General features: G+C 37.8%; 1 protein-coding gene across 1 annotated transcript in view; it reads right to left on the minus strand.

The window, feature by feature from the left end:
* Positions 1-20,775, minus strand: part of EPYC (epiphycan) — a 42,615-nt gene extending 21,840 nt beyond the window's left edge. Inside the window, exons 1-2 of the mRNA XM_061415724.1 lie at positions 20,694-20,775; positions 18,047-18,223 (exon numbers count right to left, since the gene is read on the minus strand). Coding sequence (XP_061271708.1) covers positions 18,047-18,211 — 165 coding nt within the window. The 5' untranslated portion in view covers positions 18,212-18,223; positions 20,694-20,775. The remainder of the gene's footprint in view (positions 1-18,046; positions 18,224-20,693) is intronic.
* Positions 20,776-23,266: the final 2,491 nt, after the last annotated feature.

Genomic DNA, 23,266 nt, shown 5'->3' on the forward strand with positions numbered 1-23,266 from the left:
GTCTTCAAAATAGTTATTACATTATATTTTTTCCTATTGTACAGGATTGGTGGTAAAGCCTTGCAAAATTTTCCAAGTTTATAAATCTGACTTAATCTCTCAGTGGCAGAATGACTTTAAACAAATTCAAAAGACCATTCTAACCTAGTATACTAACCTGAACCCTGTTATTGCCACCAGTATGTTCTCTGTAGTCTCTGTAGCTTCACTTGGGGGCTTAATTATAGTTAAAACTTTGTAGAAACAAAAGCAGAATCGAGGATCCTGTGTATACTGCTGCTGCTGCTAAGTCGCTTCAGTTGTGTCTGACTCCGTGCGATCCCATAGATGGAAGCCAACCAGGCTCCCCCATCCCTGGGATTCTCCAGGCAAGAGTACTGGAGTGGGTTGCCATTTCCTTCTCCAATGCATGAAAGTGAAAAGTGAAAGTGAAGTCACTCAGTCGTGTCCGACTCTTAGCAACCCCATGGACTGCAGCCTACCAGGCTCCTCCGTCCATGGGATTTTCCAGGCAAGAGTACTGGAGTGGGGTGCCATTGCCTTCTCCAGACCCTGTGTATATCAGCTCTATAATAACGTAAAGTAACAGAAGGCTGTTTTTCAAGGGTTTGAAATCCTTGAATTTGTTGACTATCATATGTTTTTGCAGTCATTAGCCTGATAGAAGTCATTCAGTCAACAGAAGGCTGCTGAGTAGTAGTTAATTGACTCTGGTAATATTTGGCTCTATGATCTTCCTTATTAATCTCAGTATTAAAATGTATGGATCTGCTTTAATCTCCATTCTATATATGTGTTATAGATTCAATATAGATATGGTGAAGGACTTTTAAATGTTCTGAATTTGATTTCATATTTATGTCTTTGATCAGAGTTTCAATATCATAACTCCAGAGAGAACACATTGAAAAAATACCTTCTAGATACATTTCATTTGTTCTTCTCCTTATATGCTTTAAGAAATGGAGTGTTTTATATATTTACACATATACTTTTCCTCTTTAAAGCCCACATTGAAAGTTAGCAAAGATATTGACATGATATCACTGTGATTATCCTTTGACGCCCACCTATCTTCATCTTATATGGAGTACATTGACATCATAAGCCAATAATTGTACAGCCTAATGGATGACAACATTGTTTGACCTCTTATTGTCCTGCCTAGCCTTTTTTTTTTAAATGCCCTATTTTCATTGGATCTTTCCTAATTCCACACATTTCTCATTCTAACACTCCTAGGGAGTGTTATGGTAAACTTTGTCTTGAGTTTGCTAGGAACAGAGAGGCTTACACTGCATTTTTTAAAAAGGCTATGCAGGACAATAAGAGGTCAGGTCCAATCCTGGGTTAGAAATTAGTGTAATGGAAGAACATGTCTAGTATAGGATTATCCAACTCAGAAATGTGAAGATGTCCAAAATTTCTTTTGAACAATGTTACTTTTGGCAGATTTATCATTTACTGATTTTTTAATGTCTCTGTAGAAGATGCCACAAAACAATATCTGGAGAACTTTGTCAGAAAATAGTGGTTCAGATGGTAAATAATTCACCTACAATGCAGGAGACCCGGGTTCAAACACTGGGTCAGGAAGATCCCCTGGAGAAGGGAATGGCAACCCACTCCAGTATTCTTGTTTGAAAAATTCCACAGACAGAGGAACCTAGCGGGTTACAGTCCGTAAGGTTGCAAAGAATCAGATATGACTGAGAAACTAACGCTTTCACTTTTGTCAGAAAAACAAGTCTGGACCGGAAAGAAGAGAGAAGGCTCTCATTACTAGAAGACACACAGTACTAAAGAAGTAAAGGGACCCAACTAAAAAGCATAGTAAACTGGTTAAACACGATAGTAACAGACGAACACTAAAAGAATAGCTGAGGGCCGTCAAATACCCAGTCTGAGTCCTACCCCTAGATATTCTGATTTTAATAATCTAGAGTGTGGTCCAGGCATTAAAATGTTCTTTCTTGGCTCAGACGGTAAAGAATCTGCCTCCCTAGGTTGGGAAGATCCCATAGAGAAAGGAATGGGAACCCACTTCAGTATTCTTACCTGGAGAATTCCATGAACAGAGCAGCCTGGTGGGCTGTAATACAGTCCATGGGGTCGCAAAGAGCCGGACACGACTGAGCGACTTTGACTTTGAAACTCTAGAGGTGATTCAAATATATGGCCAAGGTCAGTGTTAATTCCACAGACTAGAACATAGGAGACGCAAGTGCCAATTAAGTCCTGAACTCTGAAATGTTGAGTATAGCCTTAGAACACACAGTAGAGGGATTGATTTTTACTGGCCTCCCAAGGGCCACAGTCATGAGAGATATCAGCTGGCAGTTTCAGTTCAGGAATCTGCGGAGGTTCATTCTCCAGCTTGAAGCAAAACAAACAAACAAACAAACAAAACCATGGGGAAGCAGTGGAAACTCTCTGGGAGGTAGATTTCTTGAATTTCACAACCTGAAGCAAGGCTAAAAGCCCCTGGGACACAGAGGTTCCAGACTGGAGAAACCCCTGGCTGAAAACCCTTGCATACAACCATCTGTCACTTGAAAGAACACATAGTCAATGCAACACCAGCAGCCAGAAAACCAGGACTTAGCAGGAAAATGGAGTTCAAAGCTTTGAATGTGCAGAAAGATAAGCTTCAGATGGATCTGATGATTGGTGGGGTGGTGGTTTAGTTGCTCAGTCATGTCCAACTCTTTGCAATGTTAAGGACTATAACCTACCAGACTCCTGTGTCTGTGGGATTTTCCAGGCAAGAATACTAGAGTGGATTGCCATTTCCTTCCCCAGGGGGAACTTCCTGGCTCAGGGATCGAACCCAGGTCTCCTATATTGCAGGCAGTCTCCTGCAATGCAAGCAGATTCTTTAACAACTGAACCACCAGCGAAGCCATCAGTCACCTCTGCTAAAAAACCGGATATTTAAAACTGGGCCAAGAAAGAGTAATATCTCCAATGATACTGTGAGAGAAGAGACATGGTGTTTGGGGATGTTTTCTAGTTCAGTGCAGCTCATAGGTACATCAGAATGACCTGGAGGGTGGGTTTCTGATTTGTTAGATCTGGAGTGGAACCTGAAAGTTTGCATACCTGACCAGTTTTCAGGTAAATGCTGATGCTGCCAGCTCAAGAATTACACTTTGAGAACAGCTGCTCTCAAAGTTAAACAGTGCCATAATTTAACTTCTAGTGGGAGATTTCTCCAAATTGTACTTAACCTCAAATTCTGTAGGCTAGGGACAATGAACATAAGCTGACCAATATCTGGATGAGGTTAAACCAAAAGTTCTTTCCATCTTCTGAATTCTCAGATACCATCAACTCTCTTCTTGGTCTCTGGCAATAGTATGTACAGGCATGAGGAATACGCTTTTGCCTAGAATAGCTGTTTAGGGACTTAGGATTAACATGTTTCTTAAAATTTGATGGAGGTTGGGGTCAATATTGTGATAATATTGTATGTGCAATCAGTGCTTCATTCTCTTTAAATATCAGGGTCATGGGAGACTTGGTAATGAACAAACAGCAATTTATGTGTCTTTGAAGAACGACATCTGTACTTGGTAGAGTCCACTTAGGTTGTGAAAAAGGGGAGTTTTGGAGTCCATATTCTTCGATCTTTTAAATCATGAGGCAAGTAATTCTGACTTTGTACTATAATCTCTTGGGATGTAAACATCTTTCTACTTTAATATGGGCTTCCCTTGTGGCTCACCTAGTAAAGAATCTGCCTGCAATGTGGGAGACCTGGGTTCAATCCTTGGGCTGGAAAGATCCCCTGGAGAAGGAAAAGGCTACCCACTCCAGTATTCTGGCCTGGAGAATTCCATGGACTATATAGTCCATGGGTTGCAAAGAGTCAGAGATGACTGAGTGACTTTCACTCATACTTTCTTTTTTTTTCATTTTTTTTTTCACTCATACTTTCATATGGACTTCCCAGGTGGCTGAGTGTGAAAAATCTGCCTCCAATGCAGGAAATGCTTGTTCCATCTCTGGGTCAGGAAGATCCCCTGGAGAAAGAAATGGCAACCCACTTCAGTATTCTTGCCTGGAAAATTCCATGGATAGAGGATCCTGGCAGGCTATAGTCCATGGGGTTTCAAAACAGTCAGACATATCTTAGCGACTAAACAACAACATGCTTTAATATGCAAGGGACATTAATGTGTACTTGTTAACTTTTCCTCCAAAACTTAATAGAGGTAGGGGAGCTATAGGCAAATCTGTATCCTCTATGTTTCTGAAATTGTCTTATTGGTATAATTACTCAGCGTTTCACTTCATTGCAGAAGCTCTGATATTAAATAATGGGGCTTGATATAATTTGAGGTTAGAACATAGAACTGAGAGTGAAATTCCAATCTTTGAGATAAATTCACTGATGTGCTTGGACCTACTTCAGGATTTTGTGCAATCAAAAGCTACAGAGGATATCTGAGAGTGCTGGTTGGCCTCATGCAGGCCTCAAGGGCAGGCCTCAGGAATGTAGGAGCCACTGTCCTAAAAAATGGGCTGACTTCCTCTCTTGATGTGGAGAGCTATATTGAACTCAGTGGCCACGCCTAATGGCTTGTGAGGCCACCGGGTTGGGGATTAGGTCCGTCCACTCCTCCTAAGGGAAGAAGAATGGCCAGGGTGATTAGTGAGTAGGAAAAGGAGCTCAGCATGAGTGGCTATCTTCTTTTTTAGAAGAAGTTGCCTGCTTGCCAGGAGCATGCGTTCTGTTTTGCCCCTTCATGCAGGCAATAAGGTTTACTGTATGCTGAGGCCTGTGGTTGACTAGCCTTGCCTGTGACTGATGACCTGGCCTATTTCTGAAGTTTTATATTAAAACCCCCACAGTTGCTTCACACCTAAGTCATATATTGCAACTTAGCCTTTATCAGTAATAAGGGGGATTTTTTGAACTCTATTTGTCTTAGTCTCATTTCTGTCTCTCAGTTGATCCTAAATTTAGGTAGGCCATAGCAGGAACATGTATAAGGTCCCTTAAAACCTAACACTATTGCCCAGAAAATTTCTATATGTATCTCTATGTGTCATATATAGAATAGTATGCATTTTCAAATAATATACTCAACCCCTGGCTTCATATTATGTTAACAACTCTTCTCTTTGCCTCACTGTCTTAATTTATATTTTATATCATAATATAATACATAATTAATAATATATAAGATGTGATGTGCATAATATAATACAATATACCTTATATATTTTTGTAAACTATTTTATGAGATAATATTATTGTATATAGCTCATGCTATGCTTAGTCGCTTAGTTGTGTCTTACTCTTTATGACTCCATTAACTGTAGCCCACCAGGCCCCTCAGTCCATGAGGATTCTCCAGGCAAGAATACTGGAGTGGGTTACCATGCCCTCTTCCGGGGGATCTTCCCAACCCAGGGATCAAACCCAGGTCTTCCACACTGCAGGTGTATTCTTTACCATTTGAGCCACCAGGGAAACCCATTGTATATAGCTTATATTAGTCTGATTTTATCTACAATTATATTTATCTATATATTTATACATCTATTTCTGTATTCATTATAGCATTTATGCATGTAACTAGACTTCCATACTATTCAAAAACAATAGTAGATAAACACAAGAGTAAAATAACTTATATCTAAGATTTTCTGTCAGGTCTGTGACTCATGACAGATTTGGAGACATAATTTCTCAGCACATCTGTATATTTTGCGGCTGAACTCATAGAAACCTTATGTCCCCAAACTATAGATCTTGTTTATACTAAATTTTTTCACTTCCTTTATTGTGTTGAAGCTGTGTGTTTCTAAGATGACTAGACTGAGAGCTACTGAGGGACAGGGAGGGACTTGGTCTGATTTACCTGCTTCTATTCCTGACTTTCAGCAAAAGATTTGTAAGTGGATCCAAAGTGAACCCATGCCGGTAGAGTTAATCTTCATTATAGCACAAATCCTCTCCCTTCCATGAAGGCTTCTCTGATCACCAGTGCATAACCCTCTGTGGCTGTTGACTAATAACTGATTCCATGGTAAAGATAATATTCACTGAACTAAGTTAAATCATAGTTATTTAATCTCTTAAGTTGTGTCCAAATCTTTGTGACCTCATGGACTGGAGTATGCCAGGCTTCCCTGTCCTTCACGATCTCCCAGAGTTTGTGTCGCTCATGTTTATAGAGTCGATGATGCTCTCCAACCATCTTATCCTCTGTCACCCACTTCTTCTTGTGCCCTCAATCTTTCCCAGCATCAGGGTCTTTCCAGTGAGTTGGCTCTTTGCATTTTTAAAGCTGCTACCTTCAAAAGTTAACTCTTTCAAAAATTCCCTTAAAAATTATGTTGAATTAAATCACATGTTCTGAAGATAATCTTTCCCATCAGGGTGTTTTCCAGTGAGTCTGCTCTTCACATCAGGTGGCTAAAGTATTGAAGCTTCAGCTTCACCATCAGTCCTTCCAGTGAATATTAAGGACTGATTTCCTTTAGGACTGACTGGTTTGATCACCTTGTAGTCCAAGGGACTCTCAAGTCTTCTCCCAAGATATCTTGGGACTCGGAAGCTGAAACTCAGAGGGTTTTTATGACAGTCCAAGGCCACGCAGTTGGTGTGACAGACTTGAGACTCACACATGAGGAGTCTGACTCCATAGCCCATGTCACTCAACTCTGTGAAAAACTGCCTCTCAAGGATGAATCAGATGTACACATGAGCAACACCCAAAGCTGGTGGTTTCTACCCTCATTCTTTGTAGTGTGCGTGGTAATGATTTAAGTGCCCAGGCAAAGCCAGATTGAGAAGCAAATGTCCTACTTGTTTATTTGCTTAGAGTCTGCACTCTGCCAGTCTATACCTAACCAGTGAACTCTGTTCCTCCAGCACATAATATTTAAATTATAGGCCAATCTCCCTGTTTTGTTAAAGTCTTCAAAATCCTGAATACTATTTGGATTTTTATTCAGCACCAAGTAAAACAGAACAGAATTCTAAATTTATCTTTCTCCCAAATTACCCCACCAGTCAAATCTTGAAAGTGTTGAAAGTGTCCTTTGTTGTCATCATTATATCAAAATTTGGTTCCCAAATAGGCCCTGGGCCATTCATTCAGCCTGAGTTACTAAGAGTATTCTTGTGGGTTCCACATGCTGGCATGTAGGTGATGAAATTGGCTAAGTGTGATGAAATTCTGCGCTAAGCATAAGTCTGGTGCTCAAATTAATTTAAGTGATTTATATTAATTATCTAAAAGAATGTGACCATGAGCACAGGCAATGAAAGCTGTATCTTATTTTCTACTTTATCTTGAAAATGTATGAGGAAGAAATGTGTTTGGCAAAGATTGCTCAATCGCATGTGTTTTACAAAGCTGCTTTGAGTTCAGAAGGATCATCTTTCCTGTCTCTTCCTTAAATACTTTGACAGCTAAGAGAGATACGTAGATAGTGTGTTAATTGTAATCACTAGAAAACTTTTCCTGGTTCCTAATACTCAAATAACTTAATTTCAGAGAAAGTAAGCCTCAATATAGGGCACAGCTAAAAGAAGCAAAGAGGAAAGAGAAGGAATTGGAAAATAATTGAGGTTTTAGTGCCTGGGTCTCTCTGCTTTGGCATCAGAAGAATCTGGTTTAAATTTTACTCTGAAACTTCCTAGTTGAATAAGAACTCTGCTCCTCAGTTGTTCTTAAAAATAAGCCTTATTTCAAGGGCTAGTTTTGATAATTAACTTATATTTGTGGTCTCATAAATAATGTATAGTACAGATACAAACACAAACCGACCACTGGCAAATAATATCAGTGATCTTTTTCTCCTGATGAGCCTGAATGATTGTACATTTTTGTTGCTTCACTTTTTTAAGGTTTTCCAATAGCTTAAAATAAAAATCAAATGGTTTAATGCTGCTTTGGAAAGAAGCATATGGAAACTCAATCAGACAACCATATTAAAGGATCATCAGCAAAATTCTTTCCTCTCATCCTCAGAGTATCTTTGATGAAAAGGGAGGGTAAAGAGAAAGATTAGCTTTTAATTTTTGCCATAGTCTGAAAAGAATATTTACTTCAGGCTGACTGACACTTTAACAAGTTACTTCTTCCAATAAGAGGTATTTTATATGCCAACCATATATTTGAAACTTTAAAATATATTATATAAGTTGGCCAAAGTAAGACATAATTCCAGATACAATATAAAGTATTGCATGCCTTTTTCACCAGAAGAAATAAATAGTAGAAATATTTCTAATTTAATTGTTTTTTGTTCAGAATATATAGAGATGAGTTTTGAGACAAACTATCCTCTAGTATTAATGAAGTTGTACACCAATTCATTATACTTGTATAACCTAATTTTAAGATCTTTTTTATATGTCATTATCTAAAGTGGACATTGATTTCTGTAAGTAGTTTGCTTACCCATATTAGTTTGCTTCTACTTCAGCAGTTTCAGATATTACAGGCCATCAACATATATTCTAAATTTTTTTTTTTTGCATGACATCCTGTTATGACAAGAGAAAAATCACTGCTCTATTGTTAATTGATACAACTGCCTTCACTGAGTTCTCTCCCATTCCTATAACTTCACTAAATTTAATTTTCATTCCCTTGACAAAGGTTATTGATAAATGCTATTTTTGAAGCTGAATGTATTTATTTCAATGGCAGTTTTTTAAGGATAATTTTAAACAATCTGGCCACCTGTTCTTTCTGTGAAATTAAAAAAAAAAAAAAGGCCTTAATTTTAAGATCAATGGAGAGTAACAGCAAGAAAAGCGTTCCTCATTCAAGAAACTTACTCTTGGCCAATTATTACTGATGTTTTTTGTTAGTTATTAATGCTATTTCCTTATGAATGCATACTTTCTCTCATTCCAGTAGGTATATAAGACAATTTTTAAAGCACATATGGTAATATTTCAGAAAATAACCTCCTTGAAGAGATTAGGGTGACGGGAAGATAGAGGTGTGGGAAATAATACAAAGCCAGGGAAGAATGAGGCAAAAATTAAGATCTAGTTTTCTGAAAAAAAAAAAAAATGACAAACACGTTTACAAGATGGATGGCCTAGAACATAAACAAATTTCTTAAAAATTGCAACCTGTTCTGACACTGAGGCCTGAGAGAAAATTTTCCTTCATGTCCTCATGAAAAAGCATTGTGTGATGTTGTCCTAAATGTCCCCGACACCATCCTACAACAAATACAGTCAAGTGCTTCATGGGACCACATGGTATATATCTCTGCTGTTTATTGAAGATATGGGAACAGTGCAGGCTCAGTTAAGTAGAAGTAATTATGCAAGACTAAATAATGTGATAGAGGTATGGAGAAGTCTAATTACCTGGAAGGAGCCAAGAAAATTTCCTGGAGGATTGGAAGTTCATACCTTTCAGCAGAACATCAATAAATATTAATATAGCCACTGAGTATGTTTCTGAGCAAAATCATTTACTCATGGGCAAGACCAATGATTTTTTAGACCTAAGAGAAATGGACAATCAATAATGCAAAAACTGATCCTGAAAATGTGAACACCAAATACCTGCTCAGTCAAAAACGCAATCTCAACTTAAGCCATTCAAAGAATACAGAATTTTGAACTATGTAGATTTTTTCGTTAACCTTTTAAAAAATTAGTGAAATGTTTCCTTGGACTCTACACACTCAGGTTATTCCTTATAACTTAGATACATATACCTATTCGCAATTATTCTTAAGTAATCTTAAGCCATTTTTTCCTAAAAAATTAGGTAACTGTCAGTTGTCTATAAAGTTCACTTCTAGTTCACCATATTTACCCATCAGATCAGATCAGATCAGATCAGTCGCTCAGTCGTGTCTGACTCTTTGCGACCCCATGAATCACAGCACACCAGGCCTCCCTGTCCATCACCAACTCCCGGAGTTCACTCAGACTCACGTCCATCGAGTCAGTGATGCCATCCAGCCATCTCATCCTCTTTTGTCCCCTTCTCCTCTTGCCCCCAATCCCTCCCAGCATCAGAGTCTTTTCCAATGAGTCAACTCTTCGCATGAGGTGGCCAAAGTACTGGAGTTTCAGTTTTAGCATCATTCCTTCCAAAGAACATCCAGGGCTGATCTCCTTCAGAATGGACTGGTTGGATCTCCTTGCAGTCCAAGGGACTTTCAAGAGTCTTCTCCAACACCACAGTTCAAAAGCATCAATTCTTCGGTGCTCAGCTTTCTTCACAGTCCAACTCTCACATCCATACATGACCACAGGAAAAACCATAGCCTTGACTAGACGGACCTTTGTTGGCAAAGTAATGTCTCTGCTTTTGAATATGCTATCTAGGTTGGTCATAACTTTCCTTCCAAGGAGTAAGCGTCTTTTAATTTCATGGCTGCAGTCACCATCTGCAGTGATTTTGGAGCCCAGAAAAATAAAGTCTGACACTGTTTCCACTGTTTCCCCATCTATTTCCCATGAAGTGATGGGACTGGATGCCATGATCTTTGTTTTCTGAATGTTGAGCTTTAAGCCAACTTTTTCACTCTCCACTTTCACTTTCATCAAGAGGCTTTTTAGTTCCTCTTCACTTTCTGCCATAAGGGTGGTGTCATCTGCATATCTGAGGTTATTGATATTTCTCCCGGCAATCTTGATTCCAGCTTGTGTTTCTTCCAGTCCAGCGTTTCTCATGATGTACTCTGCATATAAGTTAAATAAACAGGGTGACAATATACAGCCTTAACGTACTCATTTTCTATTTGGAACCAGTCTGTGTTCCATGTCCAGTTCTAACTGTTGCTTCCTGACCTGCATACAAATTTCTCAAGAGGCAGATCAGGTGGTCTGGTATTCCCATCTCTTTCAGAATTTTCCACAGTTTGTTGTGATCCACACAGTCAAAGGCTTTGGCATAGTCAATAAAGCAGAAATAGATGTTTTTCTGGAACTCTCTTGCTTTTTCCATGATCCAGCAGATGTTGGCAATTTGATCTCTGGTTCCTCTGCCTTTTCTAAAACCAGCTTGAACATCAGGAAGTTCACGGTTCACGTATTGCTGAAGCCTGGCTTGGAGAATTTTGAGCATTACTTTACTAGCATGTGAGATGAGTGCAATTGTGCGGTAGTTTGAGCATTCTTTGGCATTGCCTTTCTTTGGGATTGGAATGAAAACTGACCTTTTCCAGTCCTGTGGCCACTGCTGAGTTTTCCAAATTTGCTGGCATATTGAGTGCAGCACTTTCACCCACAGAAGAATGTTTTTCTTTCTAAGAGTGCAGTATAAAATGCACGTGGCATTAAGTTCAGCTAAAACTGGTGCAAGTTAAAAGGACAATTAGAAAACGGTAGAAAATGAAGGGAGGATAATATAATCTTTATTAGTTTGTTGGAAATTATATTCTGGTAAGAGAACATCAGGGACTTCCCTGGTGGCTCAGACGGTAAAAGCATCTTCCTACAGTGCAGGAGACCTGGGTTTGATCCCTGGGTTGGGAAGACCCCCTGGAGAAGGAAATGGCAGCCCACTCCAGTATTGTTGCCTGGAAAATCCCATGGACAGAGGAGCCTGGCTGGCTGCAGTCCATGGGTTGCAAAGAGTCGGGCATGATTGAGCGACTTCACTTTCACTAAGAGAACATCACTATGATTATATATTATGAATAACTGTAATCTTAGTCAAGCTACTTAACTGCTCTTTGTCTCAACATTCTTATCTATTCGATGGGAATAATAATGGACTTCATTCTTTGGTTGGGAGAAATAAATGAGATAATACGTGTGATATTCCTAGAATGGTACTGACATGCAATAAGCACTCAGAATTAAGCTATTATCCATCAAGAAGGAAAACATCTGCATTTCAGTCTTATGGCTTATAACCAGTTCCTACTCATATCATTATGGTAAAATGAAAGCTAGAGGTAAAAACTGCAGCAACTTTATATCAGCAAATTTATCCACAGGATAATTTAAAACATTGTGATGGAATTTGTCATTGTTGTTTATTTACTAAGTTGTGTCTGACTCATTTGTGACGCCATGAACTGTAACCTACCAGGCTCCTCTGTCCATGGGGTATCACAGGCAAAAATACTGGAGTGGGTCGCTCTTTGCTTCTCCAGGGGATCTTCCCAACCCAGGGATAGAACTTGCATCTCCTGCATTGGCAGGTGGATTCTTACTGCTGAGCCACCAGGGAAGCCCAGATGATGGAATTGCTGGGTCTAAAATATTTTTCTAATATATGTCAAGTGGATCCCAGATATTCTAGAGCTTCAGAAATCATGTAAGTCATCAGTCTGAAATATTAACTGCATATAATTTTCAAACCATTGGAAGAAATACTTTCCAACCACTGAGGAGGTAATGAATATACTACTACCAGTAGAAATTAATAAAGCTCTACTGAGATTCTAACCCTGGGAATCAAGGGTGGTTTGGCTCACTGACTAAATAAATCACTGGACTCATAAATGCAAGCCTTGCAGCCTTACAGTAATTCAAATGTGGCTTTCAGAAAAGCAGTTTAAATCACTACATATTTTATTAGTTTTCCGTTGCTGCATTGAAAATTGCTATCTGGGTCAGGAAGATCCCCTGGAGGAGGGGATGGCAACCCACTCCAATGTTCTTGCCTGGAGAATCCCCATGGACAGAGGAGCCTGGCAGGCTACAGTCCATGGGGTTGCAAAGAGTTGGACATGGCTGAAGCGACTTAGCACACACACACACGTAGTAATTTGAAACTATACTCATTTTTAAATTCATAGTTTCTGTGGATCAGAAGTTCAAGAATGGCCTGACTGGGTTCTCTGCTTAAGGTCTCACAAGGCCAAAATAAAGTGATGACCAGGGCTGTAACCTCATGTGGAGCTTGAAGTTTCCTGTATATTTAGAAATGGGTTTCTTCTACCCCCATATACTTGCTGGCTATCAACTTCTCCTCAGCATTTAGAGACTTCCTACATTCCTGCTCCATATACCCATCTATCTTTAAAGCCAGAAACAGATCATTTCCCTTGCACTGAATTACTCTTGTGACTCCAATTTTGTCCCTAACCTCAAGACACTGACTTAACAGGGCTCATGAGTTTACGTCAGGCTAAGATAATCTCCCTTTTTAAATTTCAAGTATGCCATAGAACATAACCTATTACAGGAGTGATATCCCAATATATTCATGGTGTTAAGAATTGTAAAGAGCTTGGATGCCTCCAGGAATGGGCCACTTAGAGCACATCTTAGAATTCTGCCTACCACATATATCAAAGGCCTTAAGTAATAATCATACCAAGTTTAGACCAAAGGATAAACTATATTAGCATAAGTTGCCAAGTCTTAGATTTTATAAGAAAGAAAATTGGCATTTAAAAGCAGTTATCTTGTCATTTTACAATGACAGGATATCTGTCATTGTAAAATGACAATTTTACAATGTCAGTTTTAGAATATCAAGTTGTCTTTTGTGCGGATGAAACAAATTCTAGGCTACATTATGCAGAACCACACTCTTGGCGTCAAGAACAAAGGGAAAAAAAAAACAACAACAACTGAAGAATCTGATCCCCTCATTCTCAATGTGCATCATTTACTCTGAACTTTTTCATCAACGAGACCCCGTATGGGTGTGTTATCAGTGTTCACTCAAAAAGTATCCCATAAGATCAAGAACATGTGGAAACACTGCCTTTAATTTATAGAGATGAGATATATAAGTTTATTTGACCTTCCAAAATCTAAACTTCCAAGACTGCATCCAAGAAATTCATGCCATGTTAATCAGATTCTAAAATCCATTCACATGACTGGAGCTACTGGCTGTATTTTGTATTTTCTTTAGGGAATTATATGGTAGTTGTTTATAACGAAATTTATAGTAATAATTTGTGAAGATCTGAACTAAAGTTCTGAATTTTGTTCCTCATGTCACCTTACCTTATCATATTGATTTGTTTGTTTTTGGATTTTTGCCATAGGTGGTGGGTGAGTGGATTGGTTGATTGATTTTTGCCACTGGACCAATTTCATGAATATCTTTTTAAAATTATATATAGTTTATGTTTTCAAGTGTGTTATACTTTCATAGCAGAAGATATTAAGAAGAGGTGGCAAGAGTACACAGAAGAACTATACAAAAAAGATCTTCATGACCCAGATAACCACTATGGTGTGATCACTCACCTAGAGCCAGAAATTCTGGAATGCAAAGTCAAGTGGGCCTTAGGAAGCATATCTATGAACAAAGCTAATGGAGGGGATGGAATTCCAGTTGAACTATTTCAAAAACTAAAACATGATGTTGTGAAAGTGCTGCACTCAATATGCCAGCAAATTTGGAAAACTCAGCAGTTACTACAGGACTGGAAAAGGTCAGTTTTCATTCCAATCCAAAAGAAAGGCAATGCCAAAGAATGCTCAAACCACCACACAATTGCACTCATCTCATACACTAGCAAAGTAATGCTCAAAATTCTCCAAGCCAGGTTTCAACAGTACATGAACCATGAACTTCCATGTGTTCAAGCTGGATTTAGAAAAGGCAGAGGAACCAGAGATCAAATTGCCAACATCTGCTGGATCATTGAAAAAGCAAGAGAGTTCCAAAAAAACATCTACTTCTGCTTTATTGACTATGCCAAAGCCTTTGACTGTGTGGATCATAACATACTGTGGAAAATTTTGAAAGAGATGGGAATACCAGACCACCTTACCTGCCTCCTGAGAAATCTGTTATACAGGTCAAGAAGCAACAGTTAGAACTGGACATGGAAGAACAGACTGATTCCAAATAGGGAAAGGAGTATGTCAAGGCTGTATATTGTCATCCTGCTTATTTAACTTATATGCAGAGTACATCATGCGAAATGCCAGCCTGGATGAAGCACAAGCTTGAATCAAGATTGCCACCCTTATGGCAGAAAGCAAAGAAGAACTAAAGAGCCTCCTGATGAAAGTGAAAGAGGAGAGTGAAAAAATTGGCTTAAAACTCAACATTCAGAAAACTAAGATCATGGCATCCAGTCCCATCACTTCATGGCAAATAGATTGGGAAACAATGGAAACAGTGACAGACTTTATTTTGGGGGGCTCTAAAATCACTTCAGATGGTGACTGCAGCCATGAAATTAAAAGACACTTGCTCCTTGGAAGAAAAGCTATGACCAACCTAGACAGCATATTAAAAAGCAGAGACATTATGTTGCCAACAAAGGTCTGTCTAATCATAGCTATGGTTTTTCCAGAAGTCATGTATGGATGTGAGAGTTGGACTATAAAGAAAACTGAGCGCCAAGAAACTGATGCTTTTGAACTGTGATGTTGGAGAAGACTCTTGAGAGTCTCTTGGACTGCAAGGAGATCCAACCAGTCCATCCTAAAGGAGATCAGTCCTGCATATTCATTGGAACGACTGATGCTGAAGCTGAAACTCCAAGCTTTGGCCACCTGACGCGAAGAACTGACCCACTGGAAAAGACCCTCATGCTGGGAAAGATTGAAGGCGGGAAGAGAAGGGGACAACAAAGGAAGAGATGGTTGGATGGCATCACCAACGTGATGGACATGAATTTGAGTAAGCTCTGGGAGTTGGTGATGGACAGGGAAGCCTGGTGTGCTATAGTCCATGGGTTTGCAAAGAGTCAGACATGACTGAGCCACTGAACTGAACTGATAGCACATTTATATCTATATTTCTATCTATACCTGTGTCTATATCTATCACCTACCTAAAACCAGTTTTCTGATGATGACTTTGCCACAAAGGGTTATTAAATCAGTGATGATTGGTATATTTTATTTAACTACGAGGTGTTGTCCGTGACTCTCTGGAACCCACTGCTGTTTAGGTTTCTGAGCTTGCATAGGCCATTATGAAAATTAGAAATGTTTGCCTGAAGTAAGGGCTAGAGAATGTAAGGATATAATGCCACCTATTCAGTACCTTACAGAAAGGTTCTTATTCTAGAATAAACAAACACTGAGGAAAAGTTGTCTACTAAATCATCTCTATATGGATATATTGATTAGCTTAATTTTCTTGATAGCAGGAAGAATTTTAGACTTTCATGAGAATGTGTAGGGCCTCTTGGGCAACAACAACAAAAAATCCTGACAGTGAGGAATAACTTAAAAGCAGTCTGCAGATAAAGTTCACTTCCTTCACAGTTTTCCCAGGGCATTAAAAAACGTGAAAGTGTTACTCACTTCCGCGACCCCATGGACTGTAGCCCACCAGGTTTCTCTGTCCACGGAATTCTCCAAGCAGGAATACTAAAGTGGGTAACCATTTCTTTCTCCAGGGGATCATCTCAACCCAGAGATCGAACCCAGGTATCCTGCATTGCAGGCAGATTTTTTTATCTTCTGAGCCACGAGGAAGGCTTAGTCTCAAAAGGTGTTTTCTGTACTGTGCATCTGTTCTTCTGAAGTGAATAATAGCCCCTTGAATCCAAATTCCTCAGCTCTACTTAAAATAGAGAATTCACTTATGGTACTCACCAATCCTATGAAATATCTTTTGGAAGAATGACAAATAAGTTTAAAATCTTTATTTTAGTAGATAACAACACAAACACTCACTGTGGTTTTAAAAATATTTTATGCAATATGGAAAAAGGAGACGGGCAGATGAGTTAAGTGCTGCAAACTTTCTTCTAATGCTCTGCATTGATGCAATAGAGATATAGACATCACATTTATAGCAAGATAGATATTAATAACTATAAATTCTCCACAGAAGGCCCCCTTCATGTAATAGAAGGCACACAGTGAAATGAATCAACAGTGAATATTAATAAAGATTTAAAAAATCATAACCAAATGTTCAGAAGAAGTCTCCTGCTATCAAGCCTGAAATTTCACTAAAAAAGAGAACGATAAAGAGACAGAGGGCAAATGAGAGAAAGACAGTAAAAGAATAGGGTAGGGGGAGAAGATATAAAAATATTGTACAGTGAAAATCTAACTATTTAATAAGGCAATAAAAAGAAAGATGAGAACATTTAGTATCTTAAAAAAGATGTATCTAAGTCTCATACAATTTAAATACATGCTTTTATTTAAATATTTCATGTCCCTATTTATCAAAAGTTATTCTAAGGAGATTTGCACTTGAATGACTGCCCCAAATATGTTCTGATTCTGTAAAGGTGATGTAATTTCCCTTTCGGTTTATTTGTACTTAATTAGTTTTTGTCAATGTTGTGTGTTCATCACACTTCAACATTTCAAGGTCTGCTTGTTTTCTGATTCAGAAAAATTAGTCTGTATCCTTTAGTTATATAAAAAGCCTACCATTTAATTAGGAACATGTCATATTAGATTTAGGTAATGGTCTGTAACCTTGCCAATGCCTACATTACTGCTGTGAGTGATCATTTAGGGAAGCATATTTTCACTTGGAAAACAGTAAAGTTTCAAACCATTGTCCCTTTTTTGCATTCTTTTAGTTTTCTTCTATTACATTTTAATCTCTCACATCTTTTTTCTTCACTTCAAACTTCCCAAACTTCTTTATCATTATAGGTGTACTATTTGAATTCACCTTTCTCTCACTGATTGCCTCTTTCTCTGTTCTAACTTGATAGAAACTCTTATTTTTCAACTTTATGAGGAGATGTAAAGAAAATGAAATGAAGAATAAAAAAGAAAAGAGTCTTCCAATGTTAACCTCCATCACACTGAACATGTTCTGGAGAAAATGTTAATATGAAATTATTAAGTCAGAACATTTCAGTGTATGTTCTAAGTCGCTCAGTTGTGTCTAACTCTTTGTGACCCCATGAACTGCAGCCCACCAGGCTCCTCTGTCCGTGGGATTTTCCAGGCAAGGATACTGGAGTGGGTTGCCATTTCCTCCTCCAGGGGATCTTCTGGAACCAGGCACCAAATCCGTGTCTCCTGCATCTCCTGCATTGGCAGGCCGTTCTTTACCACTGAGTCACCTGGGAAGCCAGGACCATCTCTACTTCTAAGTAAACAAAAATCTATTTGAAGAGAAGAAACCCCAATAATCCCTTATATGATGCTTAAAAAATCTCAAGAGTTGGAGGGATCCGTTACCTCAGCTCGCCCCATTGGAATGTTCTCATAGTTGTACAGATGATCCAGGTCTTCTAAGGTGGCATCGTATGTCTCTGAGTCGTAGTTGATGGATTCTAGAGTTGGGGCAGTCACAGCAGCATCCAAGATGAGAAGTCCCACAATGAGTCTTGCTAATGCTTTCATTTTTCAAATTTCCTAATCATAAAACATTGGAACACGTAAATATTTAATTGCTAACAACTTATGAATAGTTTGCACTAAACAGGAATGATACATCACTGTCAATACTGAGAAACTCAAGCAGGTAGTTTTCTTTCAATGGATAATTTATAACAAAACGTGTAACTGTGTGGACTCTGAGGACTACTGCTGCCAGGTATTCAAATTAATTCACAAACCTACCCACATTTTTGCAGTAGATACTGTAATTACAATAAACTGATTTTATTTTACAAAGAAACATGGAGAAAAAGAGATGCAGAAAGACTGTGATAAACTTAGGTGGCTCAGATGGTAAAGAATCCACCTGCAATGCCGGAGACGTGGCTTCGATCCCTGGTTTGGGAAGACCACCTGGAGAAGGGAACAGCTACCCATTCCAGCATTCTGGCCTGGAGAATGCATGGACTATACGGTCCATGGGATTCACAAACTGTTGGACACGACTGAGCGACTTTCACTTTATTCACAAAAGCCTTCACATTATCTAAGTTTCACCACTTAGTAAGCATGAAGTTACTTCATCAGCTCTGGGATGCAGAGCTGATAATGATGATAATTACTATAACTGTCATACCATTTTAAAAATGAGGAAACCAAGACAGAGCTAGCCAGTAATACAACTAAGTCTGTTTCTTGTTCATTTAAGCCCAAGGCTTTTTCCAGACAAAATAATGAAGACTTTTTTTTTCCTTCTTTGTTGCCTCTGGGTGTCATTAATACCCACATAATTTAATATGTACATACATAAAATTAATATTTCATGGCAATATTTTCAAAATTTGTTCTTAACTAAATGGAGGCGATAAGAAAAACCACTTTTCCTTTAGTCCTTGGTGTTTTATTTCAATTCTTAATGGCTATTTAAAGTTTAGATTCAGAATCAATGGGAATACATGTTTAAAAGTCACCGTTTAGCAAGATTTCCTTAGAGGAGCATTTGCACACACATAAGATTAGAGCAATGTTTTGTAATTCTTTAATTAATGTAATTTTTATTTTCCATGGTAGCATCACGCATTTGGGAGAATCAGTCAATATCTTATAATTTTAATTATTTTAATTCTGTGTATACTCCTTTGAATACAGCGTAGTTTAGGAAAAAATCTCTTAGCATAATTTTAAATGTTTAAATTAAGCCTATCAAAAGTGTTACCTTGTGATCATTTGTTGAGGAACAAAATATTTGTAAAACTTTTTATCAAGCATGTCTAATTTTAAAGGTTTTGTATTTCAGATACATTTCTTGGATTTACTTATGAACAGTACGTGTGGTTTTGTACCTACACAGACATATAAAAAGGAATTCATGGTAACTATTACCTTTAAACTTGAATGCACTGGCAGACCAACTGACCTTCAGTTACTTGAAAGAAAGTCTTTATGAAGCAGGTTTAGGCAGAAGCATATGGAATTCCTCTGAGAATAAGAAGTGGTACAAGGAGCTCCTTTTTATCCCCTCCTATGATTTTTTCAAATAAATTTTATTCACGCAGGATAAACTAAACCTCTGTTTTACTTGCCTTTGCAGAAGGTTTTGCACAATCTCAGATTTGAAACTGTATTATGCAGTCACCAACAAAGTCCTGCTTAATAAAACAGTGTGATTTGCAAATCTCTCAAGAACCAATCTCCATATTCAGGGGGGAAGCAGTAACAACAGTCAACACTAGTCTAAGAAGTATATATTTTCCTTGTACATTTCCGGAAAGTTTCATTGTTCAAAAAAATTATGCACTTGCTTATTTTTTCTCACTTCATACTATAAAGATCTGCATATTAGAATTTACTTGCATTTGACATATCCCCTAAAGCTATCACCAATAAGGCAGTCTGTGAACCTTAGAAATATGAAGAACACATATCCATGTGTAGATAAAAAGCATATCTCTTCCTTCAAATACTTACATTAGTGTTTAATGTAGTGGCTTGTTGAAACTTTGAACTTAATGTCTACTTTATGCCATCTAATGATATTTTAATAGCATATACTTATATAAAGCTTTAAAATATATAGCTTAAAAAGGCATTCTAATTGCACAATCCTCATATGATCATCAGTACATTTTAAACACCTGATTCTTATAATTTTCTTCTTTTGCATAATATTTCAATCAGTAACAACCAATAGTACCTGTCAATACTAGCAAAGAATGTGTTCTGTATCAGGGCACCTGATTTAAGGACTATATTGGAAACAACTATAATTTTATTGGCATCTGTCATGGCTATTAAGATAAATTCTTTTGCTGTATTTTTGAATTCCTAAGCTAATTCAGAATTTTGGATTTTCCAAGAATAATATAAATATAAAAGGAGCAAACTAAACCCAATCCATTGAAGTTCACCATGAAACACTAAAGCAAGGTGAATTATTTTTTTTCAAAGGTTGTTATAGTAGGAAAAAAGTCTATAACCCAAGAAGAAGGCAAGTGTAAAAACTTACCTTTGGCTCCGACTTGTTGAAATGGCACGCAGGGACTGAGGATGCCGTCCCAGTGGTATTTGCCCCTGACCAATGGTTGTGAATTCTGGTCTGTTGGAGGTGGAATTTATAACACTCAGTTTTTTGTTTGGAAAAGCTCACCTTGGGAAATGCTTCTCAGTCTTTAAAAAAACCCAAATTATTTTATAATCACTCAAATTAAGCAGCAGAAGCCAATTACATAGTACAAAAAGCTCCTGAAATTATGTTAAAGGAATTCTGATTGCACATGTGTCACCTTAAAAATATTTAATGGAAAAAGTTTGTTTTACCATACATCAACATAAATAAATTTAAATTTAAAAAAAAGTTTGTTTTAACATATCTCTTCTACAACACATTCACCAGTTAAGGGAAGACATTAATGTACACAGTGATGCTGTAAATGGATATTTCAGAAATGTTCTAAGAAGAAAGAATTTTATCAAACCTTGCATATCTTGAATTGTCTTTTTTTTTCAATTTTCATTGACATTAACTGAAATTTAGTAAATGTTGCAAAAACCTTACCTATATAATGTTGGGTAAGGAGAAGAATCAAAAGAAAACAAATTATTTTGATTGCTTGGAATGCTTTGAGAACAAACAATAACCTCTTGCATGATTATCTTTTTAAAAAATTATGCCCAGAAATAATGCATAAATATGATCTGAGTGGTTTTTTTTTTTTTTTTTGATCTGAGTGTTTTGAAAAGAAGGCTCCATTTCTTCTCTTTTATCTATCAATCAGAGCCCAAAAAATCAAATTACATTAAAAACTTTTTCGCCCCAGAATACAAGATTTATTTTAGGCTTTTGGTACCTGACGTGTTTTGTGAAGCTGAGTTTTATTACAGGTATATATAGAAAATATATTTGTATTAAATTTCTCTTCTTTGCTTTCACTCACACTGCAAAAGTTCTAGAGAAAACTGAAACTTCCATCTGGTATTCTGGTATGTCTTACGTAAATCTAGGCATCCGGCTCTCACCTGTACACCAGGAATCTTTCCTTCATGACCAGAGGTGAATAGCTTCCCTGGATTTTGAAAGCAGGTTTGATCCTGGACAAACCGACGGAGGAGATGGTCTGTCTTCAGAATACTCATTCCCCTTTCTGGTTCCCTCCGATATTTCGTCCTTCAAACTGCTTTGCCCATCTCTTCAGGGCACTCTCAGTCATTATCCCCATCATCTGTACCTGGTTACAGATAATTTGTTCTCAGTGTGAATTATTGTTCTCAGGGTCAGCTTTATTGATAATGGAAGCAGTGATAAAATGTAAAGTATGAAATCTACACAGACCTCTGGAACAGTAGTGAAGCCATCTTGGAGGCAGCGGTTTCCTCCTGGCAGCCACGCACGCTTTCAGTTTCACCACATCATCTAGAGGCTATTTTCAGAGCATTTCTGGAAAGAGGCATTTCTGTCCTTTAAACCAGGCATCCCCAACCCCAGGGCCACACCTGTTAGAAACTTACCTGTTAGAAACTTACACAGTAGGAGGCGAGCCGCAGGCAAGCGAGCAAAGCTTCATCTTCTCCCCATCACTGGCATTACTGCCTGAACTGTCCCCGACTCTTCCCATGGAAAAATTGTAAAATTGTCTTCCACAAAAACCAATCCTTGATGTCAAAAAGGTTGGGACTGCTGCTTTAAGTTACTGATGTTTCAGTAATGTCTTTCATAGGCCCCAGAACACTCTCCACGAATGCAGTTTTTTCATGATGATTTCACAGCCAAATTACTTGTGTTATATATAGAATTATATATAGAATTAATATTATGTTGACAATTCCTAGTCTTAATATAGAATTGACAGCAAAAATGATCATTTGTGAGTCTTCTTCCAAGTTCTCTTTCTTTATAAAAATGGAAATTGTCATACTGAGTGAAGTCAGACACAGACGAATATCATGTGATATCACTTAGATGTGGAATCTAAAAAAAGGGTACATGTGAACTTATTTATAAAACAGAAGTAGAGTCACGGATGCAGAAAACAAGCTTATGGTTATTGGGGGTAATGGGAAGAGGGATACATTGATAGACTGGGATTGCCATATACACACTGCTATAAATAAAATAGATAACTAATAGGAACCTACTGTGTAACACAGGGAACTCTACACTCTGTGATAACCTATCTGGGAAAAATAATCTAAAACAGGGTGAATATATGTATATGTATAACTCAGCCATTTTTGCTGTACCCCTGAAACTAAAACAACTTTGTAAATCAACTGTACTCCAATATTTTTTTTTTAAGGGACAATTCTTAAAGAACTTTCTCTTATTCTTACCTGGACCCTCTCCAATATTTCAAAACTGTTTTGAACTCTGGGAGCTCAAATTTGTAACAGCCTCCTGAGGATCTAATCTGCACTGAACAATGAGGGAGGATTAATTACCAGTTCCAGCCTTTCATATCCCTGGTAAGTATCTTCTAGTTTCATGATAATTTTCTTAATAGAGCCTGAACTTGGTCATCAGATATGCTCAGGAGATCAGTTATTATGGCCACTTGTATTATCTAGTAACTGAGGCTTTATCCC

This window comes from Bos javanicus, chromosome 5 (assembly GCF_032452875.1).
Source record: "Bos javanicus breed banteng chromosome 5, ARS-OSU_banteng_1.0, whole genome shotgun sequence".
NCBI classification, from domain to species: domain Eukaryota; kingdom Metazoa; phylum Chordata; class Mammalia; order Artiodactyla; family Bovidae; genus Bos; species Bos javanicus.